This window comes from Magnolia sinica, chromosome 15, assembly GCF_029962835.1.
Source record: "Magnolia sinica isolate HGM2019 chromosome 15, MsV1, whole genome shotgun sequence".
NCBI classification, from domain to species: Eukaryota; Viridiplantae; Streptophyta; class Magnoliopsida; order Magnoliales; family Magnoliaceae; genus Magnolia; species Magnolia sinica.
Genome location: NC_080587.1, coordinates 33,711,262 through 33,736,899, shown reverse-complemented (window position 1 = coordinate 33,736,899; position 25,638 = coordinate 33,711,262). Strand labels below are relative to the sequence as shown.

At 40.9% G+C, this 25,638-nt stretch overlaps 1 protein-coding gene across 1 annotated transcript in view; it reads right to left on the bottom strand.

The window, feature by feature from the left end:
- Window positions 1-1,710: 1,710 nt before the first annotated feature.
- The window catches only part of LOC131227265 (protein C2-DOMAIN ABA-RELATED 4-like), a 42,198-nt gene continuing 18,270 nt past the window's right edge, over window positions 1,711-25,638 (bottom strand). The window contains exons 2-3 of the mRNA XM_058223029.1: window positions 22,156-22,251; window positions 1,711-2,336 (exon numbers count right to left, since the gene is read on the bottom strand). Coding sequence (XP_058079012.1) covers window positions 2,046-2,336; window positions 22,156-22,251 — 387 coding nt within the window. The 3' untranslated portion in view covers window positions 1,711-2,045. The remainder of the gene's footprint in view (window positions 2,337-22,155; window positions 22,252-25,638) is intronic.

Here is a 25,638-nt window from a genome sequence, read left to right as displayed (position 1 = left end):
CTCCTTGTATTCAGGGAAATTGAAAATTAGCCCTTTGGAAGTAATAAAATTTTGCTCATCAAATAAAAATTTAATAATAATAATAATAAAAGAAAGAAGTGCATGCCTCACCTACATCGATCAGAGATCAAACCAAAACAGTGCTTGAAATGCCTCCAATGACAGCAACTAAAGCTACAAACATCACTTTCTTTGATATTGAGAGATCTTAAGCATAACCAGGCATTCTATCTAACATCCTAGGTCGGAGATCCAAGGATACATTAGATACCAGTGGACCCACTGACAGCGGTGAATGTGATGCTATTTCTGAAGTAGGCATTCTTTGGGATCCCAACAAATCATGTCAGTCAAGCTAGGGTGACCATCCAAGGGTACAACGTGGACTCTCGAAGATCCATTGGGGAAAAAAAAAACAAAAGAAAGTAGAGTTGTGTAGAAATTACTTGCTCTGTGATGGATTCCAAAAACTCATGCAACCTTCTGCTCAGAAAGCCTTGGATTCATGATAGCTTTTTGGTCGAATCGACACTATCATGCGACAAGTACTCGGAAAAGCTAAGGTGTATAGGGTAGTTCACTTATGAGTAGAAGAATACCAAGCTAGTGTCAAAAGCAAAAGAAATACACAGCCCTTGTTTAAACAGGCTGAACAAGTCATCCAAGTGAAGGCAAAGCATGTTGTGGCCACTGAAGCATCACATCATGTTACAAGCTCATCAAAAGCAAACAAGTACACTGTCAATATTAATTAGCTGAGGAAAAAGAGGTGGCTGCTTCTCCTACAGCTGCCCCCACAGCAATAGGTCCTCTCCAAAGCCTAGAGTAATACCCATAAAAGCTGAGAGGCGTTCCATCATTCTCCATGGGGTATTATCATGAGTCGAAGAAATAGGAAGAGAAGGAAAGCCAAGCTTTGGAAACTTGAGCCTGTTGCCAAAAATTGATGAAAGAATGGGTCATGATGTTGAGAACAAACCCATCTGAAGAGTGGCAAAGGGATCTTAATTCCTCTAAAACACTTCTAGAAAGAAATTTGGGAGGAAACAGGGCACTTGACCTCTTGCCGTTATGGCCTGGGAGCTATGTAGCAACACCTGGCTTAGACCTGAAGCCACAAGATGAATGATCTGCATTCACATGCACACACGCACGCACACGCGCGCGCACACACATATAGGAAAGTTCCATGTTAGTCACAAGCACAGCTTGACCTCATGATGTAGATGTTGTCAGCATGTGACGAGATGCTTCGAACTTGTTATGTTGGAGTAGGCAACAAAAATACCAAATGTGTGATGCTTGGAAACATAAAATAATTCATAATCTCCCTTCAATTGCTATACCAAGTGAATAATCAACATCTGTTTTTTGGTAGTGATTCAGGGCTGTCTGCATCACTAAAAACTGGGAAACCGTCCTCAGGGATTCCGACCCAGTTGATGCCTACATGCTCTAACCAACACTACAATCAAGCTGTGAGGCAATAATCAACACCTATTTTCACATCAATAATTGTAATGAATCAAAATTAGATCAAGTCACATGAGTAAAATACACCTGATTATTGGGTAGTTTGAACCTTGCTAAAAACCTCTATAAGAATTTCACAAATAGGTAAGGAAAGCGGAAGTGTGAATCTTCCAATTTTACAGAGGCTTTACGATGAATAATTTCATAATTAAATTTCTATGATAAATCGATACTCAGTTGAGCAGAAATATGATTGAATAATATCAAAATTACAGATAATTGTCAGTGTTATCCAGTAAACAAGGATAAATGCCACACCACAACATCTAGTATTTCTGCTGCTAATTATACAAAAAAAAAAAAAAAAAAAAGAAAAAAAAAAGGAAGAAGAAGAAGAAGAAGAAAACATCACAGCAAGTAGCCAGTATTTTAAGCCATGACAGACAGCAGTACATGCAGGTACATATATGCTTAGTGAAGTTTCGACATAGAACACGCCATCCTATGAAGTACTTTCATGCAAGAGTGAATACTGAAAACTGCCACCATAGTAGGGATGTGTATTTTCTTCTCTACCAGCTCCTGGAGCCAGGGAGGCTGATCCACTGCAATTGCAGTTCCACTTCACCACATTCCACATTTTTGAGTCGGAGACAAAAGTCCTGAATAACCTTACCATCCAACCACATGATGTGGCTCTCTGCGCAAAGGCAGTTCTCAGGAGTTGGCTCCATTGTCCTTATTATTGTACCACTTGGGTTGCTTTCCAAATTCATCCTTACTGCATCCACGAATGGCTGAATGGAGAACTCGACTTCTCCCATTTTGTCATCTTGACTGAATGTGTCCTTGTCATACACTGTCTGCAAACAATGTTTGAAGAAACTGCATTAAGACCTTATGACAGCCATTGCCAATAACTTATCTCTACCGTATAACATGAATAATCATGGCCAAACTTTCCCAGCAATTATTTCTCTCACTTGCTAAAACTTTGTGTAATGAAATGACATCCAAATGGTTCTTAATTAAGGACATGTAGGGAATTGACCATTCACCATCATCTTAAAAATGTCATCACTCATCTCCTCACATTGGAGGCCCATGCTTATCTACACCTGAATTGTGGATCAAACTATAGATGGAGCATCTCTTTAAAACCACAACAATCAAACAGTTCTAACCATCCAAGTGGTGGCTGTCAAATAGATTTTTAGAAGAAAAACAGTAAGTGGTGTAAATTCCATCTGCAAGTTCCAAGGGTAAATATCATGCTCTCAATGTAAATATTAGGTTGTACTGCATCTGAAGTTCAGTTCGATGGTTTGGATTTCCCCACTGTTTTAAAATAGTGGTGAATGCTTGTATAAGAAAACTAATTTTACAACTACATTGGCCTCTCCTCTCTCCCACCATCTGCATACCGTTTCATCTCTGCACGTGCCAACTCTAATATGTTCTTATTATATATAACACAAGAAACAGGGGGCAAAACTTACATTTGATCGGTTTTCAATGTCTGGTTGGGATTGTGCCTAACACTGTTAAAGAGATCAGATGGCAGAGATTTTACGCAATCAGCTTAAATGCAAGAAGGCCCAGTTGGCCCTCAAAAATAAATCCCAATGTATAATAATTTTTCATTTCGAGATTATAGCCCTTGGATTTGGGGCCATTTTGCAATGATCCGCACCATTTATATGATATGCCACACAGTGGATGGTTGATCAGCAAACAATGCTCAAGATTTGAAGGACCTATGGATGGCCCACAAAAGAAACAGTTTAAATCATTGAATTATGACCTCACATTCAACAAGTACAATATGACATTAAGGTAATAAATTACACTAACAGCTGCTATGTAACGAGGAATCGCTCTATAGGAAAAGGAGTCTGCAAAGCTTACAGAAATCAAAATTGATTCTTTCAACAATTTAAGTTGTTTAAATTACTTAAATTACTATTATATCTTATATATAAGGCTCTAGTAAATCTCAGTTAACAGTTGTCTCTATGACAAACACCGTCATAATATCTTATGCAACAGCATTATATTTAAAGGCATCTAGTGTACATAAAATAAAAGAATGGTGACCTAGCCACTTGCACTACTCTCTGTAACATACATATCTTATGTTTATGATTGATCCAAACCATTCATTCACCACAAAGCTGCATAAATGGACCATAGATATACACATGGTATGTATATGATGTGATCCAAACTGTTCATTCATCACAAAGCTCCCTAAATGGACTATAGATTAAAATCACAATAACTGGCTAATCCTAACCATGTAAAAGGACTACAGTTCCCATGGTGGTCATGGCTGGCGCTGTAGTTGTTAGGGCTTCTATGGGATGTTCCTCTTCTTATGTCTGCTCCCACTACCAGCTGGTGCTAAGTTGGATCTCTCTCAGGGTTCCACCCTTGAGTGCCAGCCTGGTGTTGCTGATGTCATATCTCAGGGTTTGATATTTTCTCCCAGATTCATAGCTCTGTAGAATCCACATTCATTGCCTAGCATGCCAACTGGTATGAATGCGCCCTCAGGGCAAGGGGTCTCTGGCTCTCTGCCCATGATGTCCTTCAGCCTCCTTTCCTTTGTGTTTCTCTGGGTCACGTGGCAATCTGTGGAGTATGTGTTTTTCAACCAGTGCACCCAGGCGGTGTGGCAGTTCCAGATTCCTCAATGGGGCTGCAACCTCGGACCTCCAACAGTGGCCCAGAACAAGAATGCCCAGGAGCAGATAGCAGTCAACGCTCCTTTTCAGGCAGTCCCCTCTTTGTATGTTATTAGAGTCGCTTATTCATCCCCACCTAATCCTTCTTTGACCATATATGCTGAGGTTTCCTCTTATAGTACACTACTTCCGTCTCTCTCCCAGGCCCAGTTATTCTTTTCCCAAGTCTCTTGGTGCCCAGGTCCCTCCCCAGTCTTCAACCTCTGCTCTTCAGGAATGAAAGCAAGCTTGCATTGAAGGTGTCTAGCCCAACTGCAGTGAGCTCCAAGCTTGCTAGTCAATGGAATATCATCTCTTCCAAATCCCATCCCCCTGATATCCGGTCCAACATCGATATGCCATTCCTTGGAGCTCCTACAACTATAAATGAAGGTCTGCTTTTGTGAGGCATGCTCTTCAATGCGTGGAGGAATTGAAGCTTGAGACTCAAGCTTCAGTAGTTCTAATGATCCCCCCTATTTATCAATCCTCTCCCTCAGTTTCTCCCTAGGTGACGAGAAAGTTATAGTCCAGATTATTGGAATCGGAATGTTAGGTGGGGAAAATAATTTCAAAGATATTTTAAGTTGCATCGAAGCAGCCAGAGGTGAGATCAACGCCCCAGTCAAATCATTGTCGAAGTCTCCCAGAGGAAGTCAAGAACTCTGAAACCATCAATAGTCCGTCAACTATGATAAAAGGCCTATTTGCATTCTGCCAACAGAGGAAGGGTCCAGTTTCTTAAGTGTGTTCCAAATGAAGGTGTGGTCTTGAAATACTCGAGGTACCAGGGGGATGAGAAAAGATTGGTGATCAAAGAACTGGGCACATCCAACAAAGTGGATTTTATAATTATCCAGGTAACTAAGAAATCTAGCTTTCAGCCAATTGAGATCAGAGATTTATGGGCATCATCTCATTGTGAGCAATGTTCAAAATATCAGTATTGCAACCCTGGGTACAGATATGTATCGGTTATCGCACAGGATATATCGTATGTCTCGCGTAATTTATCACACTTTTTGGGAAACATGAGGAAACATTCATAAAATGGTTGAATCTTTCAATGAAACTTCAGGGATTATTAAAAAAAAAAAAAGAAAGACCTTAATACACACTTTTAAATAATAAAATCTCAAAAGAAAAAAAAAAAGAAGGTGCACATGACATAATAGGTTTTCTTTATATAGGGTCCTAAGCTATGTGTTGTCTGACTAAACTAACACAACTATATTCAAATATGATGCATGTTTGTTACTAAGGCAACAAAAACCCACTACAAATGTTTAAATCAGCCATCATACATGTTTGTTATTAATTTTGGAGTGCAAAAATGAAGCAGATTCAAATCTCAGGGGACCATAATACAAGAAACAGTGACAATTGACCATTAAAAACTTATCGAGGACCACAAAAGTTTTGGATCAAGTTGATATTTGTATGGTCTCTTCATCCAAGTCTTACTTGATCTTAACAACAGGTCGGATGGCAAATAAACATTCAGGTGACCCCTATAAAGTTTTTAATGGTGGGGATTAAATCATGACTATTTCGTGTGGTATGGTCCACAAATGTTTTGGATCAAGTTAATATTTGTATGGTCTCTTCATCCAAGTCTTTCTTGATCTTATCAACAGGTCGGATGGCAAATAAACATTCAGGTGGCCCCTATAAAGTTTTTAATGGTGGGCATTCAATCACGACTATTTCGTGTGGTATGTGTCAAACAACCATTTACTCCAGAAGCTTAAGCTCTCCCACCCCGCACGGGAATATACTGACAAGGGTGGAGGGACACTCACACCATAAATAGGTCGGGCTTGATTTCCCGGTCCCTAGGCCGGACTTGATTTTCTTGACCCCCCGTGGGAGAATAATATATTAGCGAAGCATATTTGCTACTCTCGAGATTCAAACATAGGACCTTCCTCTCTGATACCATGTCAAACAACCATTTACTCCAAAAGCTTAAGCTATTAGAGTGTGGTGTATCAATGTATATTGGGAACTCCACACGGGAACATACTGACAAGGGTGGAGGGACACTCACACCATAAATAGGTCGGGCTTGATTTCCCGGTCCCTGAGCTGAACCTGATTTTCTTGACCCCCGGTGGGAGAATAATATATTAGCAAGGCATATTTGCTGTTCTCGAGATTCGAACATAGGACCTTCCGCTTTGATACCATGTCAAACAGCCATTTACTGCAAAAGCTTAAGCTGTTAGAGTGTGGTGTATCAATGTATATCAAGGGATTTCATGACTTCAACAGTATGGTCCACCTAAGATTTGGATCCGCTTCATTTTTGGCATCATGCCCTAAAATGAACTATTATAATAGATGGACCGCGTGGATGTAAAGCACATACATCACAGTGGGCCCCATAGCAAGGGATCCACCGACCTAGGTGGATACAGGTATCCACCTAAACTTTGATGAGCGCGACTTCGCTGCGACCCCTGGAACCAACAATGTGGGTGGGACTCTGACCATAGGGCCCACCTAGATGTATGCATTGTACATCCACACCGTTCATCTATTTTTGCCAGACTAATTTAAGCCATTGTCCCAAAATTGAAGTAGATGAAAATTTTAGGTAGACCCTCCCATAAAAAATAGTTCTGGGGTCACAGCGAAATCCCGCTCACGCCAAGCGCGACTTCCGTCTGGGAGTGAATTAGGTGAGACCTCGGATCCACTGAGGTGGGTGGGTGATGCAAGACAATTAATCACTTGCTTTAAAAGCTTGAACTAATAAAACATGACGAATTAATCCCTTTATCTCATAGCCTAGGCCCCAAATCCAAGGGTTAGGTCCTTGGCCAAACCCTCCTCGTGGGCCCCAAATCCATGTGTTCCACCCCCTCGTGGGCCCCAAATCTATGGGTTCCGCCTCACACAGGCCCCAAATCCATGGGTTCCGTAGGATGCCCACCCCAAGTGTGCCCCTGCATCCCACAGGCCACCCCACTCAAGCCTGGTGTGAAAATGCCCCTGCATTAGTGGGAGAACCTGACCGTGGGGCCCACCGTGATGTATGTGACCAATGTTCAAAATATTGGTATCTCGTTATGTATCACATCCGTGGGATATAGATACGTATCGGTTTTTGCATGGGATGTATCGTTTGTATCAAATAATTTATCGCACACTTTGGGAAACATGGGAAAAACATTGGGAAAATGGTTGAATTTTTCTATGATAACTTCAGGAATTGTTAAAAAAGACCTTAATACACACTTTTGAATCTTAACATATCAAAAAAGAAGTGCAAGTAATAGGTTTCCTTTGTATACTATGTGCTTTCTAACTGAACTAATGCAACTATATTCAAATTGAATACATAACATTTACAGTGTATGTGATGATCATTTCATCAAACACTCCAAAATACTTCGAAATTAGTCTCAACTGATAGCTGGTTGAAGGGAAATTTCGAAATATATATATATATATATATATATAATTTTAAAGTAAAAATTATTTTTATTTTTTGAAAATTGACAAGGACTTGAAAAATCAATAGATCAACCCCCATAAATGTTTGATTTCATGTTTGGAGTGCAACATTGAAAGCAATTTGGAAGAAATTAGGAAAATTATGAATTTTCCCCAAATCGGAACACCATACACTCTAATTTCAAAAAGAAAAAAAAAAAAAAAAAAAAAAAAAAATGGAGAACAAAAAGAACCAATGGATATCGAAATCAAAGCTCCAACTCCATGATTTTTCATGCAAAATGTGAAGAACCAATGGATTTGTAACCATTTGACACTAATTTCAACAAAAAGTAGATTAGAATTTGAAAATGCTCACTAGATCGAACATGTGGGATATATCGGCACTACCTGTGCATATCGTATCGCACAGGTAGGATATATCGGCCGATATCATCAATATTACAATCTATGTGACTACATCCACGTCGTCCATCCATATTGAAAGCTCATTTTAGGGCATTATCCAAAAAATGGAGCAATTCCAAATCCCAAATGGACCGTAGTACAGGAAATAATGGTGATTGACCATTAAAAACTTCTTGTGGGCCATAAACGCTTTGGATCAAGATGATATTTGTGTGGTCTCTTCATCTAGGTGTTTGTGACCTTATCGACGGGTTAGATGGCAAAAAAGCATTTCGATGGAATCTATGAAGCTTTTAATGGTAAGGATTCAATCACAACTATTTCATGTAGTGTGGTCCAACTAAGATTTGAGTTGGCCCAAAAAGGATGGATCCCAAGAAAGGATGGATCCCAAGAAAACTCCAATTGAGTGAAAGGTATCAATCAAGAAACCAGGGAATTCAGCGGGGCCTAGTAGGATTACTCACGCTGCCCACTATCTCGGCGGGACTTCGTTCAAGGATGCACTGCTAAACGCCGGGGGAACTTTGTCTCGGACCGCTCACATTCGACCGCAAACTAATCTCTCCTCCTTTCTGGAGAAACGTCCAGATATTGGTTTCGAGGTCACAACCACCCCTGATCAACGGGTCATTAGTATTAGCAATGATAGACTGGAGCATTCAAAAAGGGAGTTGCAGGATACGGTAGTGGTGACTACCCGGGATGGTGCCTCGGTTTCTCAGGTCCGACAGTGGATCGCGGAGTGTTGTGGTTTGAGTCCGGCAAACTATTCTATCAAGCCAATAGGATATTATGATTTGTGGATTAAGGTTTGTCCGGGAATAAACCCGGAGCTTCTCACTATGGCTGGAGCTCTCCACTCTGATGCTCTGATATTGAAGGTTCAAAAATGGAGCGATTATTCCATATTTGGGATGGAAGAATTCTGCATTCTCATCTGGGGGGTCCTGCTCGAGCTATGGTATGATGAATTTTTTATCGAAGCAGCCAACAGGCTCAGTACTCTTATCCAGGTAGATACGAAGACAAAGATGGGGGAGGAAATGGCGGTAATATGAGCTCAAATCAGAAGAAAAAAAGGCGATTCATTGCCATCTCAACTGCAGGTTATGGTGGAAGGTAGAGTGGTGGTTCTGCCGATTCAAAGACAGACGAAGGAGGAGCTTCATCCTAGGTGGGGAGGATTCTGGAAGTTGAAGGAGAGTTTCTCCTCCACCTCCAGCGGGCTTGGTCTCGACGCAATCTCCTGTTCCATACTCCTCTGGAGCATGGAACAATTCTCTCTCCTGGCGTGCTTCGAGATTCTTCTGGTATGCGTGATCTGCACGGATGCCAGACGCATGTCCCAACCGAGGACGCTGCTCAGGTTTCGCGTGCAGTCTCTCCTCCTAGCGAAAGTCGTGCGTCCCCACTCCCATGTGCAAGGCCTCCGATTGCAATAGGTAGCGCTTGCTCTAATCTGCGTGACACGTATGCGATTGTCTCGCATGAACCTCCTGGCGAGACTCACAACTCCATTTCTTTAGGCGTGCCACTCACACGAGAGGAGACGTCTGGCGTCAGACCTGTCAACTTCTCTCCTGCGAAATCGACGCGTGTTTATGTGCGGGGCTCGAGACACTCGGGATCATCCATTTGGCCTCCCGAGATTACACCACGTCACCAGGGGCCGGCCGAAGTCTCCAATGCATCACATGCTATTCCAAAGTGGACACCTGGCATCGCAGATGTTGATCTCGTGCAATTTTTCGACAGCTGTTGCAGGAGCAACGGTTCAGATCCAGCCCTGGATATAGACTCGGGAATGGATGGTTAGACTCGACAGGTTGCATTCAATCTCAACCTATCCCCTCAAGCCGACTTGAACTTCGATCGGTGCCTCATTCCGGTCCATACATCCCCGTCTCTAAATCCGACCCTTTGCGCCTTCAAACATAAAGGGTCCCCAACACGTCGAAAGAAAGTAAAGGAGAAACATCAAGTGGCAGAGGTTTCTGAAGCTGAGTTTGAATATTCCTCATGGGATTCGGACGGGCCCACATCGCCAACCTCTAGGATGTCTTCTTCCCTCGTTGTTAGGGATGCTCTATCTGACCAGGATCTATCTTCTTTCTTCCAAGATGGGATTGGAGAAGATATTCTCGACGCGGAACTACTTCAAATGTGCATTGGTTCGCCGTCATAAAAGGATGGCACTTTTAAGGAGAAGATGGACGAGCACAGGGCTAGAGCGCAACTCGTTGATAAAATCCATCAGAAAGAATGGGTGAGAAAGGCTGTTAGTCACGTGGGAAGGGCTCTAAGGCTTTCTTTCGAGGACTGCCCAAAAGATTTTGTTGCTCTATTCCATTGTGTGGAAACTCGTGGGAGGCCAATCTCCGAGTCCAGAACCCCTACAAGACGTCTATCTAAATCCTGCAGTAACAGGGAGCTTCGAAGGCTTGTTGAGAAACCTCTCTCAATTGACAATATCGAGTCGAGGGTGACCACCCAGGTATCTCGGGGAAGTGCGGTGATCACATGAAGATCTTCTCATGGAATGTGCGGGGAGTGGGCTCAATTCAGAAGCGAAGAATCATCAAGGACTCGTGTGGGAGGAGAAACCCTGATGTAATTTGTTTCCAGGAAACAAAGATTCAAAAATTTGACGACTGGCTCTTAAGATCGCTCTGGAATGTGGCTGATGCATCCTGTGTGACGTTGGATGCGATTGGATCTGCGGGAGGCATCCTCGTGGCGTGGAAATCAGCCCAATGGTCGTTGGTTGATAGTTGGTCTGGGACTTACTCGGTGTCGATTATCCTCCAAGATAAAGCGTCTTCGTTTCGCTTCCTCATCTCGTCGGTTTATGGCCCTACGCAGGACTCTTGTCGGCAGGTTTTCTTAGAAGAATTAGGTAGGTCCAGGCAGAGATTTGTGGGCCCATGCTATTTTGTGGGAGACTTCAACGTGGTCAGATATGTCGAAGAAAAATCTCTCAGTCACAGGACATCCCCCTCGATGCGTGCTTTCTCCTCCTGGATCAATGACCAAGATTTGTTGGACCTTCCCCTTCTCGGGGCCAGATTCACGTGGACTAACGGTAGAGCAGACCTGATTTTTTCCAGGTTGGACAGAATTATGATTTCCCTGGAATGGCTGAAAGAGTTCCCGTTAGTGTCCCAGACAGCTCTCCCGAGAACAACTTCGGATCACTGCCCGATTTTTCTTGCATCGGATGACCAAAATTGGGGCCCAAAACCTTTTAAGTTTGAGTTATCATGGACCAAAATTGATGGTTTCTCGCAAATGATTGCTGACTGGTGGGATAGTTTCTCAGTGGAAGGTTTCGCTGGGTACAGGCTTGGCTGCAAGCTGAGGATGTTGAGAGAGAAACTCAAGATTTGGAAGAAGTCTGAATTCAGAAATAGGGAATTAAATTCGGAAGCCTTACTGAAAGAATTACAAGCGCTCGATGCTGAAGCTGAAGCAGGTGCTAAGCCACCTGATTTTCTTTCTAGACGCATTTAGATTATTCAGGCCTTATCTGCTCGCACTCTTGAAGATGAAATAAATTGGAAACAAAAATCTCGGTCTAGATGGATTCAGGAAGGTGACAGCAATATGAAATATTTCCACGCTATTGCCAGTATGAATGCCAGAAAAAACAAAATAAGTAGTATTGTGGTTGACGGCACCCGGATTGAAGACAGGGAGCAAATTGCTGAAGAAGCGATCCGCTATTTTAAAGCGCAATTTCAAGGTGAGAGGTGAGGCAAACCTAGATTGGACAATCTGCATATGCCGAACTTATCTGATATCGACTCTAGCAACCTAGAAGCCCCCTTCAGCAAGGAGGAAGTGTGGAAGGCCGTGGCGGCGCTTGGTGGGGACAAGGCCCCGAGCCCGGATGGTTTCCCGATTTATTTTTTTCAAGTATTCTAGAAAATTCTTAAGGGAGATCTTATGGAGTTTGTGAGGGAGTTTCATGAAAGAGGCAGACTGTTGAAGGGTCTGGGGGCTTCATTCATCACGCTCATTCCGAAAGCTTCAGGGGCTGCTGTGCTTAAGGACTATAGACCCATTAGTCTTCTTGGGAGCCCTTATAAAATCCTGGCTAAAGTGCTTGCTTCTCGGTTGAATATGGTTATAGGTAAGATTATATCGGGCAATCAGAGTGCGTTTATCTTAGGTAGGCATATTGTGGACTGCGCTCTCATTACTAATGAATGCTTGGACTCTGCTCACAAAGCCGGCTCCAAAGTTCTAATGTGCAAACTGGACATCGAAAAGGCTTACGATCATGTCGATTGAGATTTTCTACAGGACATGCTTAGTAGGATGGGTTTCGGTGCAAAATGGAGACAGTGGATGGGGGAATGTATCAGTTCACCTCACTTTTTCATTCTTCTGAAGGGCTCCCCCAAAGGTTTCTTCAAGGGCTCGCATGGCCTGCGGCAGGGCGATCCTCTATCCCCACCTTTGTTCCTCATTATTGGAGAGGCCCTTTCCAGAATATTGAATAAAGGAGAAGAGGAAGGTCTCATCAGTGGTATCAGAATAAAAGGCATGCCAAAGGCAATTTCCCACATTCAATACGCGGACGACACTCTTATTTTCTGCATGGCAGATTCTGTGCTGGTGGATAACTTACACTGTCATTCATTGCTTCGAGGTGGTGTCGAGACTGAAAGTTAATCTGGCCAAATCAAAATTATGCGGTATCAATATAGAGCTCAAGGAGGTGTCAGATCATGCTCAAAAGATGGGCTGCGCTGCGGCCTCCCTCCCTTCCTCCTTTGTGGGCCTCCCTCTATGTACGAGGGCGCCCCCTAAATCTGCATGGGACACGGTGATAAATCGTATCGATTCCTATCTGGCCAAGTGGAAGTGTCGTTTTCTCTCGAGAGGCGGTCGGCTCACTCTCATAAAGGCGGCCTTGTCCAATCTGCTTGTGCACCTCATGTCCCTCTTCAGATGCCCTCTTAGTATTTTGAAGTCGATCGATAAGCTGAGGCAGGACTTCTTCTGGAACGGCAAGTCCGATAAAAGTAAACATCATCTTGTGAAGTGGAAGCAGGTGTGCTGTAGTTTTCAAAATGGGGGGCGTAGGCATAAGGGACCTCAAGGTGATGAACGGCGCTCTTTTGGGAAAATGGATTTGGAGACTTGGGACTAAGAATGACAGCCTATGGAATCAGATGATCAAACATAAATATGGTTGTTCCTTTGGGGGCTGGTGGTCTAAGCCCTCTTCTACCTACAGAGCCTCAGCGATTTGGAGGGGTATTTTGTCGATGCGCAAGCAGGTGCTTTAAGGAGTTGTTTTCGAGCCAGGGAAGGGAGATCGAGTTCGGTTTTGGGAAGACACCTGGCTGGAAGATGCTCCCCTCAAAGATCAGTATCCTTCTATTTTCCAGCTAGCCCCAAGCAATGAAATAACCATCAACAGATGCGTTATAACATCTGGTGAAGAGACAGTCTGGAACGTGATCTGTAGAAGACACTTACAGGACTGGGAGGCTTCCGATTATGTTGATCTTCTTCAAAAGCTTCAAAGTATCAAGCTGGATCCTTCATCTGCTGATCGTATCAAGTGGAGATGGGATAAATCGAGTGCGTTCTCCGTCAAATCCTTGTATCAGAAGCTATCCTCCTCTCCTGCCATGCTTTCTCCTCCGTCTTCCCTTATCTGGAGATGTGGGGCCCCCCAAAAAATTCTGGTGTTCGGCTGGCTTGTGGGGCACAAAAAAAAAATCTAACGATTGATAATCTGAAAAAAAGGGGATTGCCGATGGTCAACATCTGCTTTTGTTGCATGAAGGGTGAGGAAACGATCGATCACCTCCTTCTCCACTGTCCGTTCATAGCGTCTGTGTGGGCAGATTTTCTGCATTGCTTCAGGATAAGCTGGTGTAATCCGAGCTCAGTTGATCTTCTCCTCCACGCCTGGTATGGGGTCAGCCTGGGCAAGTAGTTAAAGCGGCTATGGAGGATGTCGATTCTTGCAATTTAGTGGGCCGTTTGGACCGAAAGAAATAGCAGATGCTTTGATAACCTCTCATCCGGTGAACAGTATTACAGCTTATGTTGAGTGGGCTGCGTCTCACGCTAGTCTTAGAAATTTTGATTTTTTCCTTTTCTCAGTGCTGTAAGGTCCACCTTCTCGGCGGACTGTCTCTTTGCTGGGTGGTGGCTTTGTTCGTTGTTTTGTTGCTTTTTTCTTGCCTTTTCCTATTTTGTTTTTCTTTCTTCTAATGAAATTTCAGTGATCTTTCAAAAAAAAAAAAAAAGATTTTGAGTCAACTTCATTTCTTTTATCATGCCCTAAACTGAGCTTTCAAAATGGTTGGATGGTGTGGATTAAGGCACATACATCAATGTTAACCCCACAATCACGAGTCCCACCCTCCTCAGTGGATCCGAGGTCTCACCTAATCCGCTCCCCTTCGTCTTCATGTGCGACGCGGAACCAGCGATGTGGGTGGGATCCTAACAATAGGACCCACCTCGATGCATGCATGGCATATCCACACCGTCCATCTGTTTTGCCACATGATTTTAAGGGTTGGTCCCAAAAATAACGTATATACAAATTTTAGGTGGACATGGACCACTCCACACAAAACAGTGGTTATTGACCATTAAAACTCGTTTGTGAGCCAAAATATTTTTGGATCAAGCTGATGTTTGTTTTTTTCCTTTCATCCAAGTCTGTATGAACTTATCAACAGGTTGGATGGTTAATAACCATTACAGTGGACCCTACAAAGTTTTTAATGGTAGGAGATCAATGACCACTATTTCTTGTAGTGTGGTCCACTTGAAACTTGTATCTACTTCATTTTGGGACCATGCCATAAAATAAGTAGTCCAAACAGATGGACGGTGTGGATATGCAGTACATACATTGAAGTGGGCCCCAATGAGTTTACTCACGTACGCAATCCGCTTCCCCAAATCCATACCACACGCCCAACCGCGAATTGGGTGGGACGCTGACTATGGGGTCACCTGGACATAATATAGTGTATCTACACCATCAATTCATTTTGAAAGATCATTTTAGGGCATGGGCCAAAAAATGAGGCAAATCCAAATCTGAGGTGGACCACACCACGCGAAACAATAGTCATTGAATGGCCACCATTAAAAAATTTTAGGGGGCTACAAAAGTTTTAGATCAAGTTAATATTTATGTTTTCCCTTCATCTAGGCCCATCAGACCTTATGAACGGATTGGATGGAAAATAAACATCACGATAGGCCCTAGGAAAGCTTCAATGACGGACATCAATGCTGCCACGGTTTCCTGTGGTGTGGTCCACTTGAGCCTTATATCTAGCTACTTTTGGGCTCATGCCCTAAAATGACCTATCAAAATGGATGGATGATGAGGATAAAACACATACATCATGGTGGGCCCTACAAAGCCCTTGACAAGACTATCCGTCTCCAGTGTCTCGAATTTGCACCCTAAAAAGGGCCCGGAAGCCATTTTTAAAGCACGAGAGGGTTTCAGTCCTTTCGGAACCCTAAAACCCCAAAATTCTCCTAAATCTCCGGATTTCTCCAAATTTCTCAAGATTTTTTCAGATTATCTACTAAAATCAAACGTTTACAAACAATAATCTATTCGAAAAAAAATAAAAATCGAAAAGAGAGAGAGAGAGAGAGAGAGAAAGGAATCAAAGACTTTGTTTGCACTAACCTACAAACGGCGCACTGCTTCAATTTGAATGGCCCACCAAATGTAGCTTCCAATCAGGGCAATCTCTTGTACAGGTACCAAAATCCAGCATGTTGAAAGTTTCACTTTTTTTTTTTTTTTTAAAAAAAAAAAAATCCAATTTTTTGGATATTTATGTTGTCCCAAGTCTCCCGTCATCGGGTAAGTGTTGTACAGCGAAATATCGCGAAAAAAACATATTAAAATCTCGATAAAAGTGATAATATCATTGATATTGCATGATATTTAGTGATATCGACTAATATTGTGCGATATATCGATCAATACCAAGGATTCCGTGAATTTTTTATTTATTTTCTTAGCCTCTTCTGTTGGGGTTTCATATCTGGCTGGACCGCGATACCAATAATATCAGCCAATAATATCGATATTGTGAACACTGGCAATAACCAACCTGCAATGCACATTGTTGGCAATCCCATATTCCATAAGCGGACAAAACATATAAAGGTTGATTACTATCTCATTAGAGAGAGAATTGCCTCCAATGAAGTTCCATAGAATATGTAAACTCAAAAGCTTAACATGCTAATATGTTCACCAAATCTTTAACTCGCGATCAGTTTTTATTTCTCATTGGCAGGCTAAGAATGATAGATATCTATGCACTAGCTTGAGGGAGAAGAGTGTTAAGAGTTGTGTCATCAGGTGCCTATGTATAATGTGCGCATGCGTACATGTGCATGCGAGTACATTTGCATTCATCTAAGTATACATGCATCCATCCACACATCCATGCATACATGCATCCATCAATCTGTGAAAGATGTGACCATTGGTATGCATGATCGATCTGTTTACTGTGAACCATTGACATGTGTAATTATCAATTATATGATTTTGTGTGTGTACATGTACACTTGCACTCTCGTCATTTACACTCACAAAGACCACCCAACTAGGACCACTTAATTACACTAAAAATCTACCCGAGTGAGATACCCACTTGTACACCCAATCTAACCATCCAACATCAAGTCATACCAACCCACAACAAACCAATGAAGTTGGATATTAATCCGTCTTCATTTGACATATGATATCCACCATAGATTCACAACACTAATGACCATTCATTATACCCAACAACCTCAGTAGTGCATCACATCATGTGGCCCGTTAGCCCAGCCCTCTTGTCAAACGAGACCGCTCATCAAATTAGACCTACAGTCATCCACCAAAATCACAATGCACACCCTATTATCCACCACACATGAGCCACCATTAGCCTACAGTGACTTCCTAAACATTGATCCAAACCGTCCGTCGTCTGGACCACCTGAGTGAGCGTTTAATGAGTTGAAATCTGACTGTGGAACTTCACACGTGCACAAGACATAGGGGTAGCAATGCTTTAGGTTTAACATGAATAGAAAGTGAGCAGAAAGCAACGTGTATGGCTAAAATTCTAACTAGAGGTGTAATGGGGCCATATCGTGTCCAAGGTCCTTGGAATAATAATAATATAGTGAAGACATGCTAGGCCCAATAAGACTCTTGGTTGACATGTTTGAGGAGTGTGAAACCCACTAGCATATATATACACTGGCAGCATGATGTAGATCAAACCGCGTGACGTAGATCTAACCCTTGATCACAATCAATCATCATGTCAACCACCCTGCCATCCAAACCATCTACCAAAACATCATTTAAATTGTCCATCAATTGCATATGCATCAAGATCCAACTGTCCAAGGTGGTTTACACATCTTAGTCGTCCATCTATACATCCTTGTTGTCCACCCACCTTCTAGATCTAACCATCTATCATGCATCCCACTGTGCATCTAATCATCCACCCAACTATACTAGCTTTGACACAACTGTGCATTACATCCAAACCATCTATCAATCTCAACCCCTCGTCAGCCAAATCCCAGTGGACATCCTGATCCACGGGACTCCAACAACGTGTGGGACCTTGACTTTATTATTATTTTTAAAAAAAAAAATTTTAAATGTCATGGGGAGTCCAGTAAGTATCCGGATGTGTGAGTTGTGTTAGGAGATAAATATACACCATCCATTCTACCTTATCCTGGATCAATCTAGACCACATGGTTTGGGTACCCTTGATCAAAATCGTTCAACAATCAGAACCACCAACCATCTTAGTCGTTATCAGTGGATGTTCCCCAACTCCGACATGTCTTACGTGTGAATAAGGGGGTTTTGTTTAAAAAAAAAAATTTTTTTTTTAAAAAGAAAAAGAAAAAGAAAACACTACAGCAACATATGTTGTTGTGAAATCATAGTAATGTATACGTTGCCGTGATTGAGCAAGAGATCTCCCACTTCATCTCTTCTTCTTCCCAGTTCAAAAGATGACGCAGTGGGGGTGGGTCCCGAACCCACCTCTAATCCAAACCATACATCTTGGTGGACTCCAGGAAGTTTGCAACATTAGGCATCTCCCTACCCTTTTTTAATCATGTGGCCCACTGAAGTTTTGGATTTGCCTCAATTTTGGGCCCATATCCTAACATGATGTGGCAAACCAAATGGACGGAGTGGATTTCTCACAGACATCACGGTGGGCCCCACCTAACTTCCCGTCACAAAGAAGCATGCAAAGACTTTTGTAGGCAATCTGCGTCCTACACGCCACCCTCCATTTTCCTCTCCTCTTTCTTCTTAAATTCCAGTTGTCATGGAACACTATTACAATAAGGGTCGTGACCCACAAATCCAAAACCGATTAAGGTAATGGGACCCACTATGATTCTCTAACAAGAAGTCATGAGTGAAAGAACTAGCTCCACCCGCTCCGCTTTCTTCTCCGCGATCGGCACAAGCTTGCTGCAGAGAATATCTCTGTCTCCATAACCACCTAGAATTGTTTGAACCTCAAAAAACTTCGGTCCCTGAGCATCCTCTACTCAATCCAAACCATCCAAAAAGATTGGCTTGTCGAGATCTATCCATTAACGACCTTCCCTCCTTTGATCAAGAAATTGTGGCCATAGATTCTTGTATGATTCATGATACAAGATCCAAACCGACCACTATAAGGAACATCTGATTACCCTATGATCACAATTAGTTTCACCAAGATTAGATCTCGACCATAGAAATAGTAACCAAATCAACAATTACGTAAGAAACTCACTAGAATCTTCCATGCATGAGAATATGGACGATCGTGAGACCTTCAACAACTCTGCCTTCCGGAACCATAAGAGACTAAGAGGATTATAAAACCCTCACAGTAGAGGCAGAGAATGAATCACAAAAAAACTAAGAGGATTCTGAGAGATAGAGAGAGAGAGAGAGAGAGAGAGAGAGAGAGTTGGGTTCGACTCATTAAGTCGAGCCAAGTTTGGTCAGTCAAATGTCCATTGTTGGGGGAAAGAAGAAGAAGAAGAAGAAGAAGAAGAAGAAGAAGAAGAAGAAGAAGAAGAAGAAGAGAGAGAGAGAGAGAGAGAGAGAGAGAGAGAGAGAGAGAGGAGAACGAGGGAGAAAAAGGAGTCGCTGAGTCAACTCACCGAGTCAAGGCTAAGTTCAAGGCCAGGTTTGAGCCAAGTTCGATCCAACCTTGCTAAAAAACCACTGGAGAGAACCTGCCCATCCAAAGAATCTGTGCACCAAGTTTAGTGCCGAGTTGCACCAAATTGCAATTGAATCACACCAAGCCACACTAAGTTGAGTAAAACTCGAGTCGAGTTCGAATCCAGCCCTACTGGACCCTTTGGAGAGAGACAATTCAGTTCGAGCAATCATACGCTAAATTTGCATCGATCCACATCGAATTTCAACCTAGTGTAACCGAGTCGCATCGAGTCGAGTTGAGTCAAGCTGAGTTCAGGATCCTTTCGCACTAAGACAAGTGGGTGATCCCTCCAATTTTGCTATATTCTAAATTATAATGTTAATTTAAACATATTCAATATCAAATGACATACAATCTCAACACTCTGAATCTGTCTAAAACTAAAACCCCAGGACTAACCTAACTATAATCCCATTTGGCCTTTAAAACTTATGAAACGTGTTCAATTTTTTAAGACTAAAACTACAATCTCAAATAGACTTTAAATTCCAAGAGTTATGTTGTGATTTAATTTAAGACTTGAAGGATGCATGTTTTTGGTGGATTTTAGTATTTGATATCTCTCTTTATCACCAAGTTGCATTCATATCATGTGCATGTTATTATTGAATTAAGAATTGAAAGCACAAGTGCTCTGCCTTGGGATCCCTAAAAGTAATTCACAGGTGCTCTAACTTGGTTTTCCTGAAAATATATTCACAGGTGCTCTGCCTTGGTTCTCCTAAAAGTATATTCACAGGTGCTCTACCTTGTGATTCTTAAAAGTAATTCACATGTGTTCTGTCTTGGTTTCTCTAAAAGTATATTCACAAGTACTTTGCCTTGGGATTCCTAAAAGTAATTCATAAATGCTCTACCATGGTTTCCTTGAAAGTATAGTCACTAGTGCTTTGCCTTGGGATTCCTAAAAGTAATTCATAGGTGCTTTGCATTGGGTTCCCTAAAAATATATTCACAGGTGCTCTACTATGGATTCCCTAAAAGTAACACAAGCGCTCTACTTTAGGATTTTCTTAAAAGTATCACGGGTGATATGTCCTGGAATGGTCCTAAAAGTAAATGCACGGGTCCTCTAACCTGGTCTATCCCTAAAAGTAATGAGAACATGAAGTTACAATCATTTAAGTCATTATGCATAAAAAGCATTGCATGCATATCATCTCTTGTATTATGTGACCTTCTTTACGTTTTAATTTGAATAAAATTCGTCAATTGTATACATTCAGAAATTTCAAAACTTTGTGAGGAGATGATCCCACTAAGATATTATGCTCACCCGAATTTGATAACATTTCAGGGCATAAAGTTTAGTCGAGGAGCGAAGCGAAGCAGAGATCTAGCCGTAGTTACCTTTTCTAGTTGTATCTGATATATATATATATATATATGGGAAAAGGTACTATGCGCTCGACCTCACGAGTCCGTCCCATGAGGTCGAGTTGTGTGGGCCCCACCGTGATGCGTTTCGAACATCTACCCCATCAGTCAGATGCACCATTCCATCGTGGGCCTATGTCTCAAAAATCAAGTCAATCCGTGACTTGTGTGGGCCACACCACATACAGAAGTGGGGAGGGGCCGTGCACCATTAAAACATTCATAATCATTTTTTGGGCCCACCGAGATGTGTTTTGCAAATCCAGCCCATCCATTATGTGTGTCCCACTTGGATGAGGGTTAAGACCAAGTTTCAGCAGCATTCAAAACTCAGGTGGGCCCCACCAAGTGCTTTTATATGTTTTAACGGTGTCTTCACATGATTTTAGATGTTATGGCCCACCTGAGTTCCGTATACGGCTGATTTTTGGGATATCCCATAATTTAAAGGGGACCCATCAAATGCACGGTGTTGATGGTCAACACGCATCATGGTGGGGCCCACACAGCTCGACCTCACGGGAGCTTATCGTGAGGTCGAGCGCATAGTACCTTTTCCCTATATATATATATATATATATATATATATATATATATATATATATATATATATATATATAATGTGAAAATGGTTCCATGCGGTCGACCTCATGGGAAGAGAAAGGCCATGGGCCTCTCTCTTTTTAGGCTTAGGCTCTATTGTAAAATGCAGTTTATGCATTAATAAAAAAGGGAAAGAGGATTAGGGTTTGGTATTACAAAAACCCTCTCCTATTCTCCTCACATTAGCTCTCTCTTTCTCAAAACACATCTTTTCTTCCTCTCATCTCCATGCTTCTCTTCTTCTACTACGTGCTTCTCTTCCTCTCTGTTGCTTGTTGATCATCGGCATTCCATGCTTAACCGTGGGACTATTTGACAAATATCAAGTCAAGTCATGTGAATACTCATTCATGTCTTCAAGTCAACCCACTATAACTAGAGATCAAGTCGAGTCGAGTTTTTGAACCATGGCATGTACATGAAGGTAAATGGAAATTTTGGACATTTTGAGATACAAATAGGGAATCATGTTTTATTCCCTCATGTGTATTGGATATAATCAAACATTTAATAGATTGATTAGCACTAAAATCACAAGAATACAACCTTTTTTAATCGTATGCCTCTTCAAGCCAAATAGCAACACCACATATGTAAAACTTTTAAAGATGACTTCACGAATATCATCAAACTGCGATCCCCCTTGCAGAAACATATTTTTTACCATTTACCAGTCCAATTGCATTTGCATGCATCTATCATGCTGAACAGAATTATTTTACCACTTACTGCCAGTAATGGAGCCAAAAGTTATCAACATTTTCACCCAAATAAACACCACAACTCAATAATAAAATAAGCGGAGGTAGGGTAACACGTACAAGCTTGATTGGTAAAGTAGGGTCTGCAATCGAGAAAGTTAAATCTTCATTCCACTCAGGATTGACATTCTTTTTCATAACACGGGTTTTCAGTTTCTGCAATACAAAATAATAATAATAAAAAAAATCACATATGTGCAGAATACAACTACAAGAAAGATCAAAGAAGTGAATTTAAGTTTTATTCTGCTGAATTGCATTGCAATAGATGATGATGAACTGCATTGCAATAGCATTAGCAGGAAGTGGTTTGTAAATAAATGGCTACAACCAAACAATTATAATCATCATCAGCATAGCCTTGTTACAGCCATTCATGACCAGCTTTGCAAATCCTCTATTGCCACCCATTCTTAACTAAGGTCCTACCATGGTAAGGGCATTATGCATCCCTGTTTCATGCTCACTCAATAAAGTGAAAGCATATAATGATTTTGTTAAGGGACATGAACAGAAAGAAAGAAATAAATAAATAAATAAACAAAAAAGCAGAAATATTCTAACTAGTATTGTAGATATCATTTTACCAACTTATAATCGATTCAAACTAATCAATTAACTCAATCTTGGAAAAAGAATCCAGCAGATAACAAAGCAAACTTCCAAAATTTATGATTATGGCCATACTAATTATATTTAAGCATCAGACCTTGCAAAAGCATAACATTCGAACATGCAAATTGGCCGTCACACCTAGTAACTTCCAAGATGAAATATCACTGAGAATTTTCCTCAATGGTAGGTGCATGTGTGTATGAAAGTGTTTGACTTTGTAGAAATCCTATGTAAGCACTGATTAATCCTAGACATCAATCCTAAGCAACCTAACCAGTTATTTCTTGAGCAATGAACTTTGATTCCATACCTTTCCTTATTAAAGTTTTTAAATGACTTTCTTAAATGAGTGAACTGACAATCAATGAGCTCTTGAGAAACCAGGTTCAACATTCTAGAACTTCATATTTATCCATCCACAGTTATTTTGTAATTAAAGACCATAATCATCAACTTCAAAATTACTTAAACTAAAATGACAACTCAGTCTTCCTTTTTTAATTCTGCTGGTTTGGGTGCACTTTTGGTCCACATGTGGCTTCTTTAGGGACCTGCAGTGACATCTTGTTGTCATTCGGTATGATTTCTATAGATTTCAATCTTGTTAAGTCTCACTCATGCTTACTGATGTAAGAATGTTCTGCATGAAGGTCAGAACCAACCAAGGTGCATGATTGCCAGTAATTATTGAATGGTGAAAACTCTGCACCATATATGTGGCCCACAAGTAAATAAATCCAGAATCTACAAATCGTAAGACCAACTGTGGATAGAGGACAGCCTGTAAAATCAAAGTGATCCTAACCATCAAATTGATGACTATCAGATTGACATACCAAAGGAAAATGGTTGACATCCAACTTCAATAGTCAAAATCATATGGTTAAGAGTGTCTGATCAGTGTGATATTTGGGTGCAGGAGTGGGAGTCTATTTCAAATTCACACTGTTAGCAAGCATAAACACCCGAGTTTTGGATTTTCCTGATTTTTGGGATCAAGGCCAAAGATGGGGTGGCACCCCTGATGGACAGGTGGATCTCATGCACGTAATGTCGTTACACCCACGTTAGTGGTAGGCACGCCCCACATATACGTATGCAAGTTATGCAAGCTTTTTTTAAAGCTTTTAAGGGTGTGTTTTGGATGTTGTAGTATTTGTATTTTGCTCAATGGCCATGAGCATAAATTTAGCCACTAGCCAAATTGCACTCACTTGAGAAAAGTGTTGGTTTGATGGATTTTCTTAGTAAGTAGACTTTAGAATGGAGTTTCCACACTTCCACAGACAAAATGTATTTCGGAATAAAGAGCACCAAATGTGAATTTAGTGTCACATCCAAGGACAAGCCAAATGAACCTAATAACAAAAGGTATAATATTGACAATGATTGTATGGGCAAGTGATATTTACAAATAGTTTACAGTGATGAGATGAGTCCATTTAAATGTATTTCGGAGTAAAGAGCACCAAATGTGAATTTAGTGTCACATCCAAGGACAAGCCAAATCAACCTAATAACAAAAGGTATAATATTGACAATGATTGTATGGGTAAGTGATATTTACAAATAGTTCACAGTGATGGGATGAGTCCATTTAAAGGCGAAGTATCTGACACAAAGCATGGTACAGACCAGTGTTTGAAATATCGGTATCCCGTTACATATCGCACCCTTGGGATATGGATATGTATCGGTTATCACATGGAATATATCAGTTGTATCGCAAAATGTATCGTTGTTGTTGGAAACATGGGGAAACATTGGGAAATTGGTCGAGTTTTTCAATGAAACTTCAATGATTGTTAAAAAAGACATCAATACACACTTATAAATCAAACCATTACAAAAAACAAGAGCATATAATAGGTTTTCGTATAAGGTCTTAATCTATGCGTTATCTAACTAAATTGATGCAAGTATATTCAAAGTCTATTCATATAATTTATAAATGTAAGAAGACGTGTGAAAACACAAGCAATACATTCGAAAGCAAACGAAGAATTACTAGATCAGGTTACATACATGTTTGATTTTATGTTTGGACATAGATTGCAACTGATTTGCGAGAAATTACGAAATTTTGATTTTTTTCAATTTTCCGAAACTCGGCCCATCTCCTTCAAATATCAAAATCGAAGCTCCCAATCCATGAATCATGGATTTGTAACAATTTAACACTGATTTAACATGATTTGCAGGGGGGAAAAAACTGTTCAAATGATCGAACATGTGGGGGTATATCCCACTATTTTTGTGTTTCGCATCGCACAGGTGGGATACAAGCGGTGTTTGAAATATTGGTTCAAATCATATTATATATCGCATCCTTGAGATACAAATACATATCGGTTATCACATGGGATATATCATTTATATTGGGTAATTTATTGCATTTTTTAGGAAACATGCGAAAACATTGGAAAAATGGTTCAATTTTTTAATGAAACTTCTGGGATTGTTAAAAGGGACCTTAATACACACTTTTAAATCATAACATCTCAAAAGAGAAGTTCACATAATAGGTTTCCTTTGTATAGGGTTCTAAGCTATGTGTTGTCTGACTGAACTAATGTAACCATATTCAAATTGGATGCATAACACTTAGAATGTATGTGATGATTATTTCATCAAACACTCCTAAATACTTCAAAATTAGTCCCAATTAACAGCTGATTGGAGGAAATTTTCAAAAAATTAATATTTTATTATTATTTAATTAAAAAATGATTTTTATTTTCTGAAAATTGACAAGGAGTAGATCAGCCCTCTTAAATGCTTGATTTCATGTTTGGAGTGCAACATTGATTGCAATCAATTTGGGAGATATTAGGAAAATTTTGAATTTCTCCCAATTTTTCCCATATCGGACCACCTACACTCAAATTTCGAAATTAGACTGTATTTAATAATTATTTCATCAAATAC